Consider the following 17,298-nt stretch of genomic DNA (forward strand, 5'->3'; position numbering starts at 1 on the left):
TTAACTGATAGCTAACATTCCTAAGGTTGAGTGCTCTCCTGTTGTCCATGATGGGTACTAAGACATAGGCTACTACTGAACCTCCTAAAGAACTTGTGTGGTAGTATGATGGATATCACAACGAAGCCTTGGCAACCGCAAGTGGTCCAAGTTACACTCTGTGTATGTGTCTGTTTCAGCTGTTTCAATTTGAAGCTGGTGGACAAAACAGAAAGCAAAAGACTCAAACACTAAACTTAAGGAGGGAAGGGGGGACAGTTTGAATTCAGGCTGTGGTGTTGCAAATTGCCTAGTTTCCACAAGGACGCTTCAGTTTACATATAGCTCCTTTAAATGACAAATTACAAGGTATTTATATGAGGGGACTTAATTTGTGCTCCATTCAAAGTGCAAATATGTACGTTTGTGATGCCAATGCTGTGGGCTCTAGAAAAAAACATATTTAGTTTTATCTGCATTCAGTACCCGTTTAAGTTTAATAAGTGAGTTTTGAATGACATTTAAAAGCAGTTTGTTGATCAGCACAGTGTCATCAGCATAAAAGTATACAGTTCTTCACTAAGGAATCAATATTGTTAATAATCAATGTGAGTAGTACTGGCCCTAGAATAGACCCCTGAGGTACTCCTTTTGTGACCTTGAGGAATCATGTCAGCAACTATACATTGAGATCTATCAGTTAGGTAATTATTGAACCAGTTGCAGGCATTTTGATCAAGTCCGACAGAGGACAACCTAGGCAACAACAGTGAATGATCCAAAGTATCAAAGGCTTTAGATCTTTAAACGTTGCTTTTTATCTAGAAAGCATACAATAACATTGACTAAGGGATGCAGCTGAGATGGTACTATGTCCCTGTCTAAATCCTGATTGGCATGTGTTTAGTATACATTTCCTAGATGTGCATAAATGAGTTTCTACAAAAATAATGTAATTTTACTTACTAATTTCAAATGCAATTCTCTATTTGAGGTGTATGTGCATTCTTCTCTTGTCATATCTCTTGTTGCTTGGCAGGGTTTGCTGTCCTGTGGAGCCTGGGCCTGCTTCGACGAGTTCAACCGCATTGACCTGGAGGTTCTATCAGTGGTAGCCCAGCAGATTCTCACCATACAGAGAGGTGTGTGTTAGAGGGTCCCAAAGTGTCTGTGTGAGAGAAATTCCCCATAATTTACACATTATCACACCATACAGAGAGCTGTGTGAGACATCATAATACACATTCTCACACCATACATAGAGGTGTTTAGGTGTATAGTTCAACTGTTAGTACTACTAACTATAGCGCATTTGGCCACATGTTCTTACTTGTCACTAGAATGGTCAGTCAATGGCACTGGTCAAATGTGGTCCCGGTCTCTGTCATATAATAATAATGATTTATGCCATTTAGCAGGCACTTTTATCCAAAGTGACTTGCAGTCAAGCGTGCGTACATTACAATCCATTACATTACAATACATACATTTTCTCACTCAGGTATTACTTCCCATGCTGAAATGCTGCTGTTTGAGGGGACGGAGCTAAAACTAAACCCCTCCTGTGCTGTGTTCATCACCATGAACCCAGGATACGCCGGTCGCTCTGAACTGCCAGACAACCTAAAGGTACCCATGCTAAATGTATTAGTATTATTATCTGAGATCACATTAGCACAAGTCTCAGTGACTGTACCCAAGAGCCATCTGGTTGTACGGGATCACATGATGGCACACATGACATAGGTTACGTCCCAAATGGCACCCTATTCCCTACATAGTGTACTACTTTTGACCTGAGCCCATAGGGTTGTAATGCACCATGTACGGAGTAAGGTATCATTTGGGAAGCAGGCACAATTTTGGTGGGTTGTTTCCTTTCTCTAGGCTCTCTTCAGGACGGTGGCCATGATGGTCCCGGACTACGCCATGATATCTGAGATTGTGCTCTACTCTTGTGGGTTTGTGACTGCCCGGCCACTGTCGGTGAAGATCGTAGCTACCTACAGGCTGTGCTCAGAACAGCTGTCCATGCAGCACCACTACGACTACGGCATGAGGGCCGTCAAGTCTGTGCTGACCGCCGCCGGGAACCTGAAGGTACCTGTCACAAGTCCCCACAATGTCATCACATTGACTCTTTGCCCATGTCATTCAGGTCCCTATAGTGTACCCACAATAAGTGTTTACCTCTGTCCTCTAAGTTCCCACAATGTTCACCTCTACGGCAGTGTTTCTTAATCCTGTTCCTGTGAACCCAAAGGACTACACAACTGCTTCCACTAATCAACTCATCATTAAACCTTTGATAAGTGGAATCAGGTGTGTAGTGCTAGGGCAAAAACAAAAATGTGCATACCTACACACCCCACAATGTCCCCACACTTTGCTCCTTTCCTCTCACTTTCACGATTGTGATGTTTTTTTTATATTGCTAGATCAATTGGACAAAAGGGGACATTATTAATAACACTTGTTGTTGGTAATGGGACAATTTGTCCTCTCAAACCAGGTTGTCATTGTCTGAAGTTGAATATGAAGTTGAACATTACTCTTTGCAGCCACATTAGATTGAAATAGTCTCTTTTGACATTGTGATGACAGTGAGAAATTGGGGCATTCGTTCCTAACACGCAATGATATAGCAGAGTACAATGAAGACAGAACCTGGAAGATTGACTTCCAAAGATAAAGATCTGAACCCAGAACCTGGTTCCCCATATAAATAGAACATATGCTTTCCCAGGCTCTAAGTGTTGTTTTCGGAGCGCCGCAATGCATTCATGTAATCTTTACATCAATTTCAGCACTGCCGCCTCCAGGACTTTACCCTGTCGCCTCTTTCAAAATTACTTTTGGAAAATAGTGGCGTGCATTTAGCCCCTAAGCTAAAGCGGCAAATACCACTGAAGGCTCCCTCGTCTGAAAGAGAGCGCGTGTCAGTGCACACAAGGCTCCTGAATGATGCCTTTCCCCACAAGGCCCAAATTTGTCTCCCTCTCATTATGTATCTACCTCTTCACACCATTATCTCTCTCTCTCTCGTGTCAGCTGAAGTATCCTGATGAAAACGAAGACATCCTGTTGCTTAGGTCCATCATTGACGTCAATCTGCCCAAGTTCCTGGCTCATGATCTACCGCTCTTTGGGGTGAGATAGTTTGCAATGCCACTTCCTGACAATATAAACTCAACAAAAAAAGAAACATCCTCTCACTAATCAACTGCGTTTCTTTTCAGCAAACTTAACATGTGTAAATATTTGTATGAACATAAGATGCAACAACTCAGACATAAACTGAACAAGTTCCACAGACATGTGACTAACAGAAATTGAATGTGTCCCTGAACAAAGGGGGGGGTTAAAATCAAAAGCAACAGTCAGTATCTGGTGTGGCCACCAGCTGCATTAAGTACTGCAGTGCATCTCATCCTCATGGACTGCACCAGATTTGCCAGTTCTTGCTGTGATATGTTACCCCACCCCTATACGTATGCATCTTCCCAGGGCATCACCTCTGATCTGTTCCCCGGGGTCAAACTCCCCAAACCAGACTATCGTCTCCTGCTGGAGGCCATCAAAGAGAACAGCGATAAGATGAACCTGCAGGTGACAGACTTCTTCGCAGAGAAGATCCTGCAGATCTTTGAGATGATGATCGTGCGCCACGGCTTTATGCTGGTGGGGGAGCCCTTTGGTGGGAAGACGTGCGCCTACCGGGTGCTGGCAGCAGCCCTACAAGACATCTGTGAGAAGGTAACTTTCACTTCTTACATACAGATGCCATATCTTCTTTTGATCATCCTGCTGCTGCAGGATTATTTTCCTGCTGTGTGAAACTGGATCAAATTAAGATATGGCACTTTAGTTCAATTCTGTGTCTAAAACCCCTTTAAAGGCCCACGAGCGGAAATTCATTTTTTTCATTCACTTTTTTTCAGCTGAAAAATGATGCCAATAGCTTACCTATGATGTTGCACAATGATTTAAGTCAATAAGTTATCTTCTTAGTCAAAGTATGATATATTTGGGCTTGAAGTGGGAAAGCCGAACTGGTAACTTCAATATTTTCTGTGTTAATTGCATGTGTTTCCTCTATGAGATGACGTGCTAATACTTTTTAGTCTACATTTCTTTTCAGGGCTGGGATTCATTTGAATGTTACCATCCACCAGCATGACATTGTTTATTAATCAGAAACACCTGAAAAGTTCTTCCTCTCTGCGAGTCGCGACTGAGCTGAACCAAACAGCTTTTCGCCGTAGCCTACATGGCCGTCTGAGCCATGGTGCATAGGGGGTTTAAACTTACATTTTCAACCATTCCATTGGTCTTACGGAAACATGTACACCCACCCGCGGCACTGGGCCATGCAATACAAACTCTTCTTCACTGCACGCTCCACTGGTTTGATTGATGCAGCTATAGTAGATCCACAAGTGTCTATCCTATAATAAAAAGCCACCCGCAAAAGAAAAATAAACTTCTTTATCTATTTTGTAGTGCCGTAACATTTGTATTGGTGTTTAGTTTTGTTACATATAATTTGCGGCGTGCATCATGAGCAAGGTAATTTTAGCCTATCCCTATATTTTCACTTCCTCAACCATGGCATCAGCACGGGCTGCCTTGGCTTGCTATACCGCAGCCAAATAGCGTGCCAGCACCCTACTAATGGTTGCACCGTGTTGTAGAAGAACGCGTCTCTAGTCCGAACCATTCAATAGGCTATCCATATTACCGGAGCTTCATCTATTCTTTCTATGGCGGATTCGCGGCCGCATTTTATGGAAGATGCCAAAACTTGAGATAACAATAGATTTTAAAGACAAAGTTTTCCCTATGTTTTCCCTATACTGATGACAGATCATGAACCAGCCATAGCCTAGACAGCTGGCTAATCCTTTGAATAAAAATAGGAACAACAGGTAACATTAGCTAGCTAGATGAGGTTAGCATGTTAGCTAGATACACTGACAGCTGTCAGCACTTTACTTGTTGTTATTTATTCACTCCACGTGGAAATCTCCAGAACGTTCCCACCCCCAATTCGTGGACATGTATTAGCAGCCTGCATCATTTTTCAGGGTTGAAATAGTGGCGGCATTGCCCTCTGGTGGGGGCGTTTAAACCCCTCTTGTTCATTTTCAAAGAAATAGAAGGTATAGATATCAAATGTGACACTTCAGTGCCATGGTTGACTGGCTGGTGAACAAATTGCTGTTTAGGATGGGTTGGATTGAATTTTCCAAGGCAGTTCATTTAATATTTTCTTAGGGCTGAATCTTGACTTGAGATGTGCTCGTAAAGCAACCCTCGTACTTAATCTCCAATTGACATCCATGCATGCGTTTGTGGAAGTCCATGTTAGCTGAACTTAAGTGTCCAATCACTTTAGCTGCCATAGTAAAAAGAGAACCATGTTTTCTAAATCAGAATCACCTTTATTCGTGAAGTACATTTACACATACTCAGAATTTTACTTGGTGATATGGTGCTGCTAGTGATGGACTACACTTAGAGACATAATACAGACAGAGGAGTTTAAACAAAGTTATAAACCATATACAACAAGGAAGAAATTAGCATAGAGCTATAAGAGAATGAGCAGTGGATATACAGTTGTGGCCAAAAGTTTTGAGAATGACACAAATATACATTTTCACAAAGTCTGCTGCCTCAGTTTGCATGATGGCAATTTGCATATGCTGCAGAATGTTATGAAGAGTGATCAGATGAATTGCAATTAATTGCAAAGTCCCTCTTTGCCATGCAAATATACTGAATCCCCAAAAACATTTCCACTGCATTTCAGCCCTGCCACAAAAGGACCAGCTGACATCATCTCAGTGATTCTCTCGTTAACACAGGTGTGAGTGTTGACGAGGACAAGGCTGGAGATCACTCTGTCATGCTGATTGAGTTCGAATAACAGACTGGAAGCTTCAAAAGGAGGGTGGTGTTTAGAATCAATGTTCTTCCTCTATCAAGCATGGTGACCTGCAAGGAAACTGCTGCCAGGAAGATTGCACCTAAATCAACCATTTATCGGATCATCAAGAACTTTAAGGAGAGCGGTTCAATTGTTGTGAAGAAGGCTTCAGGGCGCCCAAGAAAGTCCAGCAAGCGCCAGAACCGTCTCCTAAAGTTGATTCAGCTGCGGGATCAGGGCACCACCAGTACAGAGCTTGCTCAGGAATGGCAGCAGGCAGGTGTGAGTGCATCTGCACGCACAGTGAGGCGAAGACTTTTGGAGGATGGCCTGGTGTCAAGAAGGGCAGCAAAGAAGCCACTTCTCTCCAGGAAAAACATCAGGGACAGACTGATATTCTGCAAAAGGTACAGGGATTGGACTGCTGAGGACTGGGGTAAAGTCATTTTCTCTGATGAATCCCCTTTCCGATTGTTTGGGGCATCCGAAAAAAGCTTCTGGAGAAGATAAGGTGAGCGCTACCATCAGTCCTGTGTCATGCCACCAGTAAAGCATCCTGAGCCCATTCATGTGTGGGTTTGCTTCTCAGCCAAGGGAGTGGGCTCACTCACAATTTTGCCTAAGAACACAGCCATGAATAAAGAATGGTAACAACACATCCTCCAAGTGCAACTTCTCCCAACCATCCAGGAACAGTTTGGTGACGAGCAATTCCTTTTCCAGCATGATGGAGCACCTTGTCATAAGACAAAAGTGATAACTAAGTGTCTCGGGGAACAAAACATCGATATTTTGGGTCCATGGCCAGGAAACTCCCCAGACCTTAATCCCGTTGAGAACTTGTGGTCAATCCTCAAGAGGCGTGTAGACAAACAAAAACCCACAAATTCTGACAAACTCCAAGCATTGATTATGCAAGAATGGGCTGCCATCAATCAGGATGTGGCCCAGAAGTTAATTGAAAGCATGCCAGGGCGGATTGCAGAGGTCTTGAAAAAGAAGGGTCAACACTGCAAATATTCACTCTTTGCATCAACTTCATGTAATTGTCAATAAAAGCCTTTGACACTTATGAAATGCTTGCAATTATACTTCAGTATTCCATAGTAACATCTGACAAAAATATCTAAAGACACTGAAGCAGCAAACTTTGTGAAATGTTATATTTGTGTCATTCTCAAAACTTCTGGCCATGACTGTACAGTGGGTCTAAAGTTGATATACAGTGCCTTTGGAAAGTATTCAGACACCTTGGCTTTTTCCACATTTTTGTTACAGCCTTATTCTAAAATGTGTTAAAAATATATATATATATCCTCAGGACTCTACACACAATAACCCATAATGACAAAACGAAAAAAGGTTTTTAAAAATTCATCACAAATTTATGAAGAAAAAAACAAGAGAAATACCTTATTCACATAAGCATTCAGACCCTTTTCTATGAGACTTGAAATTGAGCTCAGGTGCATCCTGTTTATGTTGATCATCCTTGAGATGTTTCTACAACTTGATTGGAGTCCACCTGTTATAAATTCAATTGATTGGACATGATTTGGAAAGGCACACATCTATCTACATATTGTCCCACAGTGCATGTCAGAGCAAAAACCAAGTCATGCAGTTGAAGGAATTGTCCGTAGAGCTCAGAGACAGGATTGTGTCGAGGCACAGATCTGGGGAAGGGTACCAAAACATTTCTGTAGCATTGAAGGTCCCCAAGAACACAGTGGCCTCCATCATTCTTAAATTTAAGAAGTTTGGAACCATCACGACTCTTCCTAGAGCTGGCCGCCCGGCCAAACTGAGCAATCAGGGGAGAAGGGCCTTGGTCAGGGAGGTGACCAAGAACCTGAGTCACTCTGACAGAGCTCCAGAGTTCCTCTGTGGAGATGGGAGAACCTTCCAGAAAGACAACTATCTCTGCAGCACTCCACCAATCAGGCCTTTATGGTAGGGTGGCCAGACGGAAGCCACTCCTTAGTGAAAGGCACATGACAGCCCGCTTGGAGTTTGCCCAAAGGCACCGAAAGACTCTCAGACCATGAGAAACAAGATTCTCTGGTCTGATGAAACCAATGTTGAATTCTTTGGCCTGAATGCCAAGCATCACGTCTGAAGGAAACCTGGCACCATCCCTACTGTGAAGCATGGTGGTGGCAGCATCATGCTGTGGGAATGTTTTTCAGCGCTAGGGACTGGGAGACTAGTCAGGATCGAGGCATAGATAGATGTAAAGAGAGATCTTTGATGAAAACGTGCTCCAGAGCGCTCAGGATCTCAGACTGGGGCAAAGTTTCACCTTCCAACAGGACAACAACCCTAAGCACACAGCCAAGACAATGCAGGAGTGGCTTCAGGACAAGTCTCTGAATGTCCTTGAGTGGCCCAGCCAGAGCCCGGACTTGAGCCCGATCAAACATCTCTGGAGAGACCTTAAAAATAACTGTGCAGCAACACTCCCTATCGAACCTCACAGAGCTTGAGAGGATCTGTAGAGAATAATGTGAGAAACTTCCCAAATACAGGTGTGCCAAGCTTGTAGCGTCATACCCAAGAACACTCAAGGCTGTAATCTGTGCCAAAGGTTCTTCATCAGAGTACAGAGTAAATGCTCTGAATACTTAAGTATATGTGATATTTCAGTATTTTATTATCAATCATTTCTAAAAATCTGTTTTTGCTTTGTCATTATGGGGTATTGTGTATACATTGATGAGGGGGGAAAAACAATTTAATCAATTTTAAAGTAAGGCTGTAACCTAACAAAGTGGAGAAAGTTAACGTGTCTAAATCCTTCCCGAAGGATGTGCAATTTTGCAGTATCAGTGTGAGTATACAAAACATTAGGCATACCTGTCCTAATATTGAGTTGCATCCCCTTTTGCCCTCAGAACAGCCTCAATTCGTGGACTGTACAAGGCTTGGAAAGCATTCCACAGTGATGCTGGCCGATGTTGACTCCAATGCTTCCCACAGTTGTGTCAAGTTGGCTGGATGACCTTTGGGTGGTGGACCATTCTTGATACACACAGGAAACTGTTGAGTGTGAAAAACCCAGCAGTGTTGCCGTTCTTAACACACTCAAACCGGTGCGTCTGTCACGTATACTCCCTCTCCGGCCTCTAGGTCATCAGGTTGCTGATTATCCCACACACCTGTCACCATCGTCAAGCGCACCAGCGCCTCATGACACTCACCTGGACTTCATCACCTCCTTGATCATCTTCCCTATATCTGTCACTCCCCTTGGTTCTTTCCTCAGGTGTTATTGACTCTGTTTTCATGTCGGTACATTGTTTGTGTTACGTGTTTGTTTCATTTATTTATTAAAACACTCACTCCCTGAACTTTCTTCCCAACTCTCAGCATTCTCATTACAGAATAGCGTGTTTTTTGTTTGTTTTTGTGTCAGTGTAAATTTGTTTGGGAGCTGCTACAGGCTCTCATGCCTCAGGCAGATCGCTAGGCTCTCATGCCTCAGCCGGCTCGTCGGGCTCTCATGCCTCAGCCGGCTCGTCGGGCTCTCATGCCTCAGCCGGCTCGTCGGGCTCTCATGCCTCAGCCGGCTCGTCGGGCTCTCATGCCTCAGCCGGCTCGTCGGGCTCTCATGCCTCAGCCGGCTCGTCGGGCTCTCAGCCGGCTCGTCGGGCTCTCATGCCTCAGCCGGCTCGTCAGGCTTTCATGCCTCCGCCAGATCGCCAGGCTCCCTTGCTTCCACCGGCTCATCAGGCTCTCATGCTCAGGCTCTCATGCTCTCAGGTTCCCACGCCCTGCCGGCTTGACAGGTTCCCGCGCCTCAGCCGGCATGACAGGTTCCCGCGCTTCAGCAGGGGTGACCGGTCCTCTCCTGATCCCTGGGTTCGTCCCCTTTGTCAGTGTCCTGTGGCTGGAGCCGCACGTCAGGGAGGGGGTACTGTCACGTGTACTCCCTCTCTGGTCTCTAGGTCATCAGGCTGCTGATTTTCCTGCACACCTGTCACCATTGTCAAGCTCACCAGCGCCTCATGACACTCACCTGGACTCCATTACCTCCTTGATTATCTTCCCTATACAGTGGGGGGGAAAGTATTTGATCCCCTGCTGATTTTGTACGTTTGCCCACTGACAAAGAAAGGATCAGTCTATAATTTTAATGGTAGGTTTATTTTAACAGTGAGAGACAGAATAACAACAAAAATATCCAGAAAAACGCATTTCAAAAATGTTATAAATTGATTTGCATTTTAATGAGGGAAATAAGTATTTGACCCCCTCTCAATCAGAAAGATTTCTGGCTCCCAGGTGTCTTTTATACAGGTAACGAGCTGAGATTAGGAGCAGACTCTTAAAGGGAGTGCTCCTAATCTCAGTTTGTTACCTGTATAAAAGACACCTGTCCACAGAAGCAATCAATCAATCAGATTCCAAACTCTCCACCATGGCCAAGACCAAAGAGCTCTCCAAGGATGTCAGGGACAAGATTGTAGACCTACACAAGGCTGAAATGGGCTACAAGACCATCGCCAAGCAGCTTGGTGAGAAGGTGACAACATTTGGTGTGATTATTCGCAAATGGAAGAAACACAAAATAACTGTCAATATCCCTCGGCCTGGGGCTCCATGCAAGATCTCACCTCGTGGAGTTGCAATGATCATGAGAACGGTGAGGAATCAGCCCAGAACTACACGGGAGGATCTTGTCAATGATCTCAAGGCAGCTGGGACCATAGTCACCAAGAAAACAATTGGTAACACACTACGCCGTGAAGGACTGAAATCCTGCTGCGCCTGCAAGGTCCCCCTGCTCAAGAATACATATACATGCCCGTCTGAAGTTTGCCAATGAACATCTGAATGACTCAGAGGACAACTGGGTGAAAGTGTTGTGGTCAGATGAGACCAAAATGGAGCTCTTTGACATCAACTCAACTCGCCATGTTTGGAGGAGGAGGAATGCTGCCTATGACCCCAAGAACACCATCTCCACCATCAAACATGGAGGTGGAAACATTATGCTTTGGGGGTGTTTTTCTGCTAAGGGGACAGGACAACTTCACCTTATCATTTGACGGGGCCATGTACTGTCAAATCTTGGGTGAGAACCTCCTTCCCTCAGCCAGGGCATTGAAAATGGGTCGTGGATGGGTATTCCAGTATGACAATGACCCAAAACATACGGCCAAGGCAACAAAGGAGTGGCTCAAGAAGAAGCACATTAATTTCCTGGAGTGGCCTAGCCAGTCTCCAGACCTTAATCCCATAGAAAATCTGTGGAGGGAGTTGAAGTTTCGAGTTGCCAAACATCAGCCTCGAAACCTTAATGACTTGGAGAAGATCTGCAAAGAGGAGTGGGACAAAATCTATCCTGAGATGTGTGCAAACCTGGTGGCCAACTACAAGAAACGTCTGACCTCTGTGATTGCCAACAAGGGTTTTGACACCAAGTACTAAGTCATGTTTTGCAGAGGGGTAAAATACTTATTTCCCTCATTAAAATACAAATCAATTTATATAATTTTTGACATGCATTTTTCTGGATTGTTTTGATGTTATTCTGTCTCTCAAGGTTCAAATGAACCTACCATTAAAATTATAGACTGACCATTTCTTTGTAAGTGGGCAAACGTACAAAATCAGCAGGGGATCAAATACTTTCCCCCCACTGTATCTGTCACTCCCCTTGGTTCTTTCCTCAGGTGATTTTGACCCTGTTTTCATGTCGGTGCATTGTTTGTGTTACGTGTTTTATTGGTTCATTTATTTATTAAAACACTCACTCCCTAAACTTGCTTCCCGACTGAGCGCACACGTTACAGCGTCTGGCACCTACTACCATACCGCGTACAAAGATTTAAATATTTTGTCTTGCCCATTCACCCTTTGAATTGTGCACACATACACAATCCATGTCTCAGTTGTCTCAAGGCTTACAAATCCTTCTTTAACCTGTCTCCTTCCCTTCATCTTCAGTGAATGAAGTGGATTTAACAAGTGAATCAATAAGGGATCATAACTTTCATCTGGATTCACCTGGTCAGTCTACGTCATGGAAATAATGTTTTGTACGGTCAGTGCATCTAAATGTAGAGAGATGAACAGAGTGTGGATGCAGTGTGGTGCAGTTATTTTGTGTCCAGTTCAGAGATGGCTTGATGTGGTGTGCAACATAAGGTGCATAGTCCTTTAGTCTCTATGGTCCAGATGGCCGGTTGGTGAGGGCCACAGCACGTGGAAAGAAACTGTTCAGTTGCCGGGTGGTTTTGGTCATGATTGACCTGAACCAGTCTGCCAGAGGATCATTTTTGAAAGAGGGGGTGACCGGGTGGGAGTAGTTCGCAATGATCTTTGATAGGTGGCAGCTTCTCTGCAGCCCAGACAATGTGTTGCAGTCTGCCCTTGGAGCAGGCAGATGCAGACCCAAACCATAGAGTGCTGGATGATGTGAGGAAAGGACTCAATGATTGATTCTTTAAAGGGGGTGGCAGGTAGCATAGTGGTTAGAGCGTTGGACTAGTTACTGAAAGGTTGCAAGATCGAATTCCTGAGCTGACAAGGTAAAGAAATCTGTCGTTCTGCCCCTGAACAAGGCAGTTAACCCACTCTTCCTAGGCCATCATTGAAAATAAGAATGTGTTCTTAACTGACTTGCTTAGTTAAATAAAGGTAAAAAAAAAAAGATCAGGATTGACTGGGAGATTTTGAGTTTTTCAGCTGAGTTTAGTACATCTGCTGGTGTGCCTTCTTGGTGACCACTGTGATGTTGTCCTCCCACTTGAGGTTGTGGGAGATGATAGTCCCCAGGAATTTGAATGATTCAGCCATGCTAACAGCTGAGCCATCAATCTCGAAGGGGATAGATGGTGGTGGCGTTTTCTAAAGTCAACCACCATCTCCACTTTTTTGTCTGTGCTAGGTTCCAGGTTCTTATGACTGCACCTGGTGATTGAGCGGCCTTTGTGAGTCAAATCTGCAGTAAAACTGGTTAGTTTATTCGGCATTGAGGGGTTGTCTGCCGTCGGGGACTCGGGAGATTTTGCTTTGTAGTTAATTTGTTTTAGTCCTTTCCAGACAGACAAACCGTTTTGCTGGAGAACTACTGCTCTAGCCTGACTTTGTGCTGCTATTTGGCTGCCTTCATTTCTGAGTGTAACTTTCTCTTGGCCACTCTATAGAGGTTCCTGGTCTTGCTCCTCTGGTCTTCTTCTTTGGCAGAACTTTGTCTAGTTAGTACATCCTTTCAATATAGTTGGTCCACTTCTGCACTGTTTACTAGACATCACTGTTTCCCAGACAAGCATAGCACAGCAGTTAGGTGTTTACATGCCTGAGAGGCCTTCTAGCTTTCCCTGGGAGGAGACAGAATGGCAAATGATGGAATGGCGAATGATGTCACATTTATCATCGTCCCCGGCAACGCTAGATGGCCCGTCATGTCCATCCTCCTCTCATTTCCGCAAGCTTCCGCTTCCTTTTTAACACCGTCTGACAGCCCCACTCAGAAATGCCACTCGCTGGGGTTTTGGCTCTCCTCCTTTGTTTGGAGAAGCTTTTTATCATGGAGACATTGATCTCGGAGGCGATTTATGCCTTGGCAGAGGAAGTGTGGTCAAATGAGGTGCTAGCCTAATCTACATTATGTTCTAGCTGTCTTGTTTTTTTTTTTTCTGGTGCTTTCAGATGGGCTTGGATCTGTTATCTATTATAAGTAACTGGTTTCTATTGTCCAGAGATAATGTTGCTAATCAGCTAATTTTGTGTGTGTGTCTGTGTCTGTGTCTGTGTGTGTGTGTGTGTGTGTGTGTGTGTGGTCTATGTACTGTAGGGTTTAATGGATGAAAACCGGGTCCAAATCACGGTTATAAATCCCAAGTCCATCACCATGGGCCAGCTGTACGGTCAGTTTGACCCGGTCTCTCACGAGTGGTCGGACGGCATCCTGGCGGTCAGCTACAGGGCCTTCGCCTGCTCTCAGGTAAAATGGTCATCCACGGTCAACTCCAAAAACTGGAGAAAGTGGCACTCAGAACATTCCGACAGAAACCGCAATGACCAAACTCTAATTATAAACTGTGTGGTTTGAGCCCTGAATTCTGATTGTCTGAAAGCCATGGTATATCAGACCGTATACCACGGGTATGACAAATTATTTCATCTTACTGCTCTAATTACGTTGGTAACCAGTTTATAATAGCAATAAGGCTACTCTGGGGTTGGTGATATGTGTCCGATATACCACGGCTAAGGGCTGTGTCCAGGCACTCCGCATTGTGTTGTGCTTAAGAACAGCCCTTAGCCGTGGTATATTGGCCATATACCACACCTCCTCGGGCCTTATTGTTTAATTATATGGCTCTGCTGCCATGTACTGTTTCCATGGAAACAGGGATTTTAGAGACAATCTGTGGATTATAACCTTTTAAAATGAGATTAAGATGTTCACAGAGATCAATAACTCAAGGGAATTAACTTGGTGTCACTGCTGTGGGTCAAATGCTGTGAGACCTTTGTCTAGGAGGCTGTTAGAAATGTCAGAATGACAGTAAAATATCTTAATTTCCCTATTAAACTAACCCGCTGTTATTTCTCAGTCAACAATTGTAATTGACAGAAACAACGGGTAGCTTTGACACCTTTTCATCATACTTCTCTTCAGGAGCTTGTTGTTTTTTCCCAAAATATTTCACTTATCAACATGAGGTATTGAAGTACATAGGTATTTTCAATATGTTTTGACAGCTTATGTATTAAAGCAATAAAGTCCGTACCACCGAACGACGCCTGGCTTCACTAGGCTAGAAGACTTTATTTCCTGCTTGTTATTTAACACACTAAATCCAGTAAATTCCAGTTTTGTTGGCACTTTAATTTGAAATCATTAGCTTTGACACAGGAAGCATCTGCATACTTTATGTGATTCTCTCCCCCCCTGGTTCAGGGAGATATTTTCAAGTAATGTTTTCTGTCAGATGATTACATTATGCTTTCTCGAGCACCAGATGGCCCAAGCTGATCGCATCTCGAGTTGTTTATATTATAACAAATCAATTTAACCAGAACTCCTGCCAGCTTTCTCATTGAAGAATTGATGCTTGATGTCGACCTCCATTATGCATGTGTAGGTGTTAATTTACATCAGTTCTGGAATGCTACATTTGTATATGAGGCCTGTTATGACCTTCAGAGTTGGACTTCAGGTGATTAGTGTCAGGGAAAGTATGAATATGTGCATATGATTATTGGTTAATCCATATGTGCCATCTTTAAATCAACTTTGATTTACCTAAGAATTTCTTAAAGTGTACTTTTAATCTTTTCAGAAACTTGTGAGCTCCACTAATACCTCCCCAATCCCTCAAAAAACGTTGAGCACTGCAGGATCTCCCTTTGCTCTAGTTTTCCTTTTACATTAGCTATTTTACTGAAACTGGCATGACCATAACCTGTGGTGACAGCAAAGATTGAGAGAGTGGGAGGCTTCACTTGTTAGCACCCACACAGCCACGTAATCGTCTGGGTGCACATGGGTCCACTTTGTGCTACTTGAAAACTGATAGTTAGTGATAATTAGAAAGTACCACACAGCACATACCTCTTTCCATCCTTAGAGTCCGGACAGGAAGTGGCTGATCTTTGACGGGCCGGTGGATGCTGTGTGGATTGAGAACATGAACACGGTGCTGGACGACAATAAGAAGCTGTGCCTGATGAGCGGAGAGATCATTCAGATGTCCCCGCAGATGAGCCTCATATTCGAGCCCATGGACCTGGAGGTGGCCTCCCCTGCCACGGTGAGACTGGGAGTTGTAGTTCTATTGAGGCAATTTGTAGTTCTCAAATACATACAGCACTGATAATGGTGGGAGAAGAAGTAAGGGCTAATTGAAGTATTATCAGCAAGAAATATCATTATCTTTGTCACATCTTGATGCATAACTCATGGCCTCATTCAATCGCGACTATTATAGATCACACATATTTTAACCAACTTTAAGTCACTATCAATTATGTATTTATTATCTGCACTGTGTTATGTCAGGAAACATCAGGGGGATTTCATAAGATTTAATGGCCCAAACAAAACAAGCATCAGGTAAACATTCTCTCTGATGTCTCAGAGAAAGAAGTCAGATATGCAGTTGCATAACTGGGGCAGACTTCTTGTACAGTATTGTGTAACGGCATCAGCCTCCACACTGTCACAATGCGGGTCACTAAAGGGAGAGACCAATCCTCTTAGCGCACAATTACAGTCACATTTACAGACAAATTGACACCAGAAGGACCAATGGCACTCTATGTATGTCTCACAGCGTTTGTGCATGTTGGTAATTATATAATACAGTCCACTTGGATCTTCTGTGAACACATTAAGTATGACAAGGACTGTTTCATTGATGCAGTAGTCCTGTGCACAAAGTTCATCATATGTAGTGTCCAGAGTTTTTTCTGACCACATAACCAGACTAAGAAAAACTTGGGGCCCTTATAAATGTAGGGCTACAACTGTATAAATAACATATCTTAATTTGATCATCCTGTTGCAGGAATTTTCATGCACAGCAGGAAATGCAAACTTGTGTATTCAAGGTTTAAAAAGGCTTCTAAAGTTTATATTTTCCACTTTAAAATGTCAGACTTGATTTGCCCTAACAAAAAATGTATCAACTCCTTAACCTTTTTTCCATGAATTATAATTCACATAATAATGTTTTTCTGGTAAGGTCATGTTGTGGTCAGGAATAACCCCTTTCTGTGTTGCATATGATTTGGGCCCAGAGTTCCTGGGTAGCACTACAGTACCTTCAGAATGTATTCACCCCCCTTGACTTTTTCAGCCTGAATTTTCACTGGCCTACACACAATATCCCATAATGTTAAAATGGAATCATGTTTTTTATTTTTTTAATAGAAATTAATAAAAAATGTAAAGCTGAAATTTCTTGAGTCAATAAGTATTCAACCCCTTTGTTATGGCAAGCCTAAATAAGTTCAGGAGTAAAAATGTGATTTACAAGTCACATAAGTTGCATGGACTCAATTTGTATGCAATAGTGTTTATAATGATTTTGGAATGGCTACCTCATTTCAACTTGAGGCCAATGGTGACTTTAAAACAGCTACATAGTTTAATGGTTGTAATATGAGAACTGAGGATGGATCAACAACATTGTAGTTACTCCATAATACTAACCTAAGCGACAGTGAATAGTAGAAAGCATGTACAGAATACAAATATTCAAAACATGCATCCTGTTTGCAATAAGGCACAAAAGTAAAACTGCTAAATATTGGGCAAAGAAATTAACTTTATGTCCTGAATACAAAGCATTATGTTTGGGGGCAATCCAACACAACACATCACTGAGTACCACTCTTCATATTTTCAAGCATGGTGGTGGCCACAT

General features: G+C 43.3%; 1 protein-coding gene across 1 annotated transcript in view; it reads left to right on the top strand.

Moving 5' to 3' along the window:
• dnah7 (dynein, axonemal, heavy chain 7) overlaps positions 1-17,298 on the top strand; it is a 278,292-nt gene that overhangs the window by 87,926 nt on the left and 173,068 nt on the right. The window contains 7 exon segments of the mRNA XM_045707381.1: positions 1,019-1,121; positions 1,481-1,608; positions 1,867-2,079; positions 3,031-3,129; positions 3,487-3,735; positions 13,716-13,865; positions 15,499-15,681. Of these exon segments, the coding sequence (XP_045563337.1) occupies positions 1,019-1,121; positions 1,481-1,608; positions 1,867-2,079; positions 3,031-3,129; positions 3,487-3,735; positions 13,716-13,865; positions 15,499-15,681 (1,125 nt within the window).

This window comes from Salmo salar, chromosome ssa25, assembly GCF_905237065.1.
Source record: "Salmo salar chromosome ssa25, Ssal_v3.1, whole genome shotgun sequence".
Lineage (NCBI taxonomy): Eukaryota > Metazoa > Chordata > Actinopteri > Salmoniformes > Salmonidae > Salmo > Salmo salar.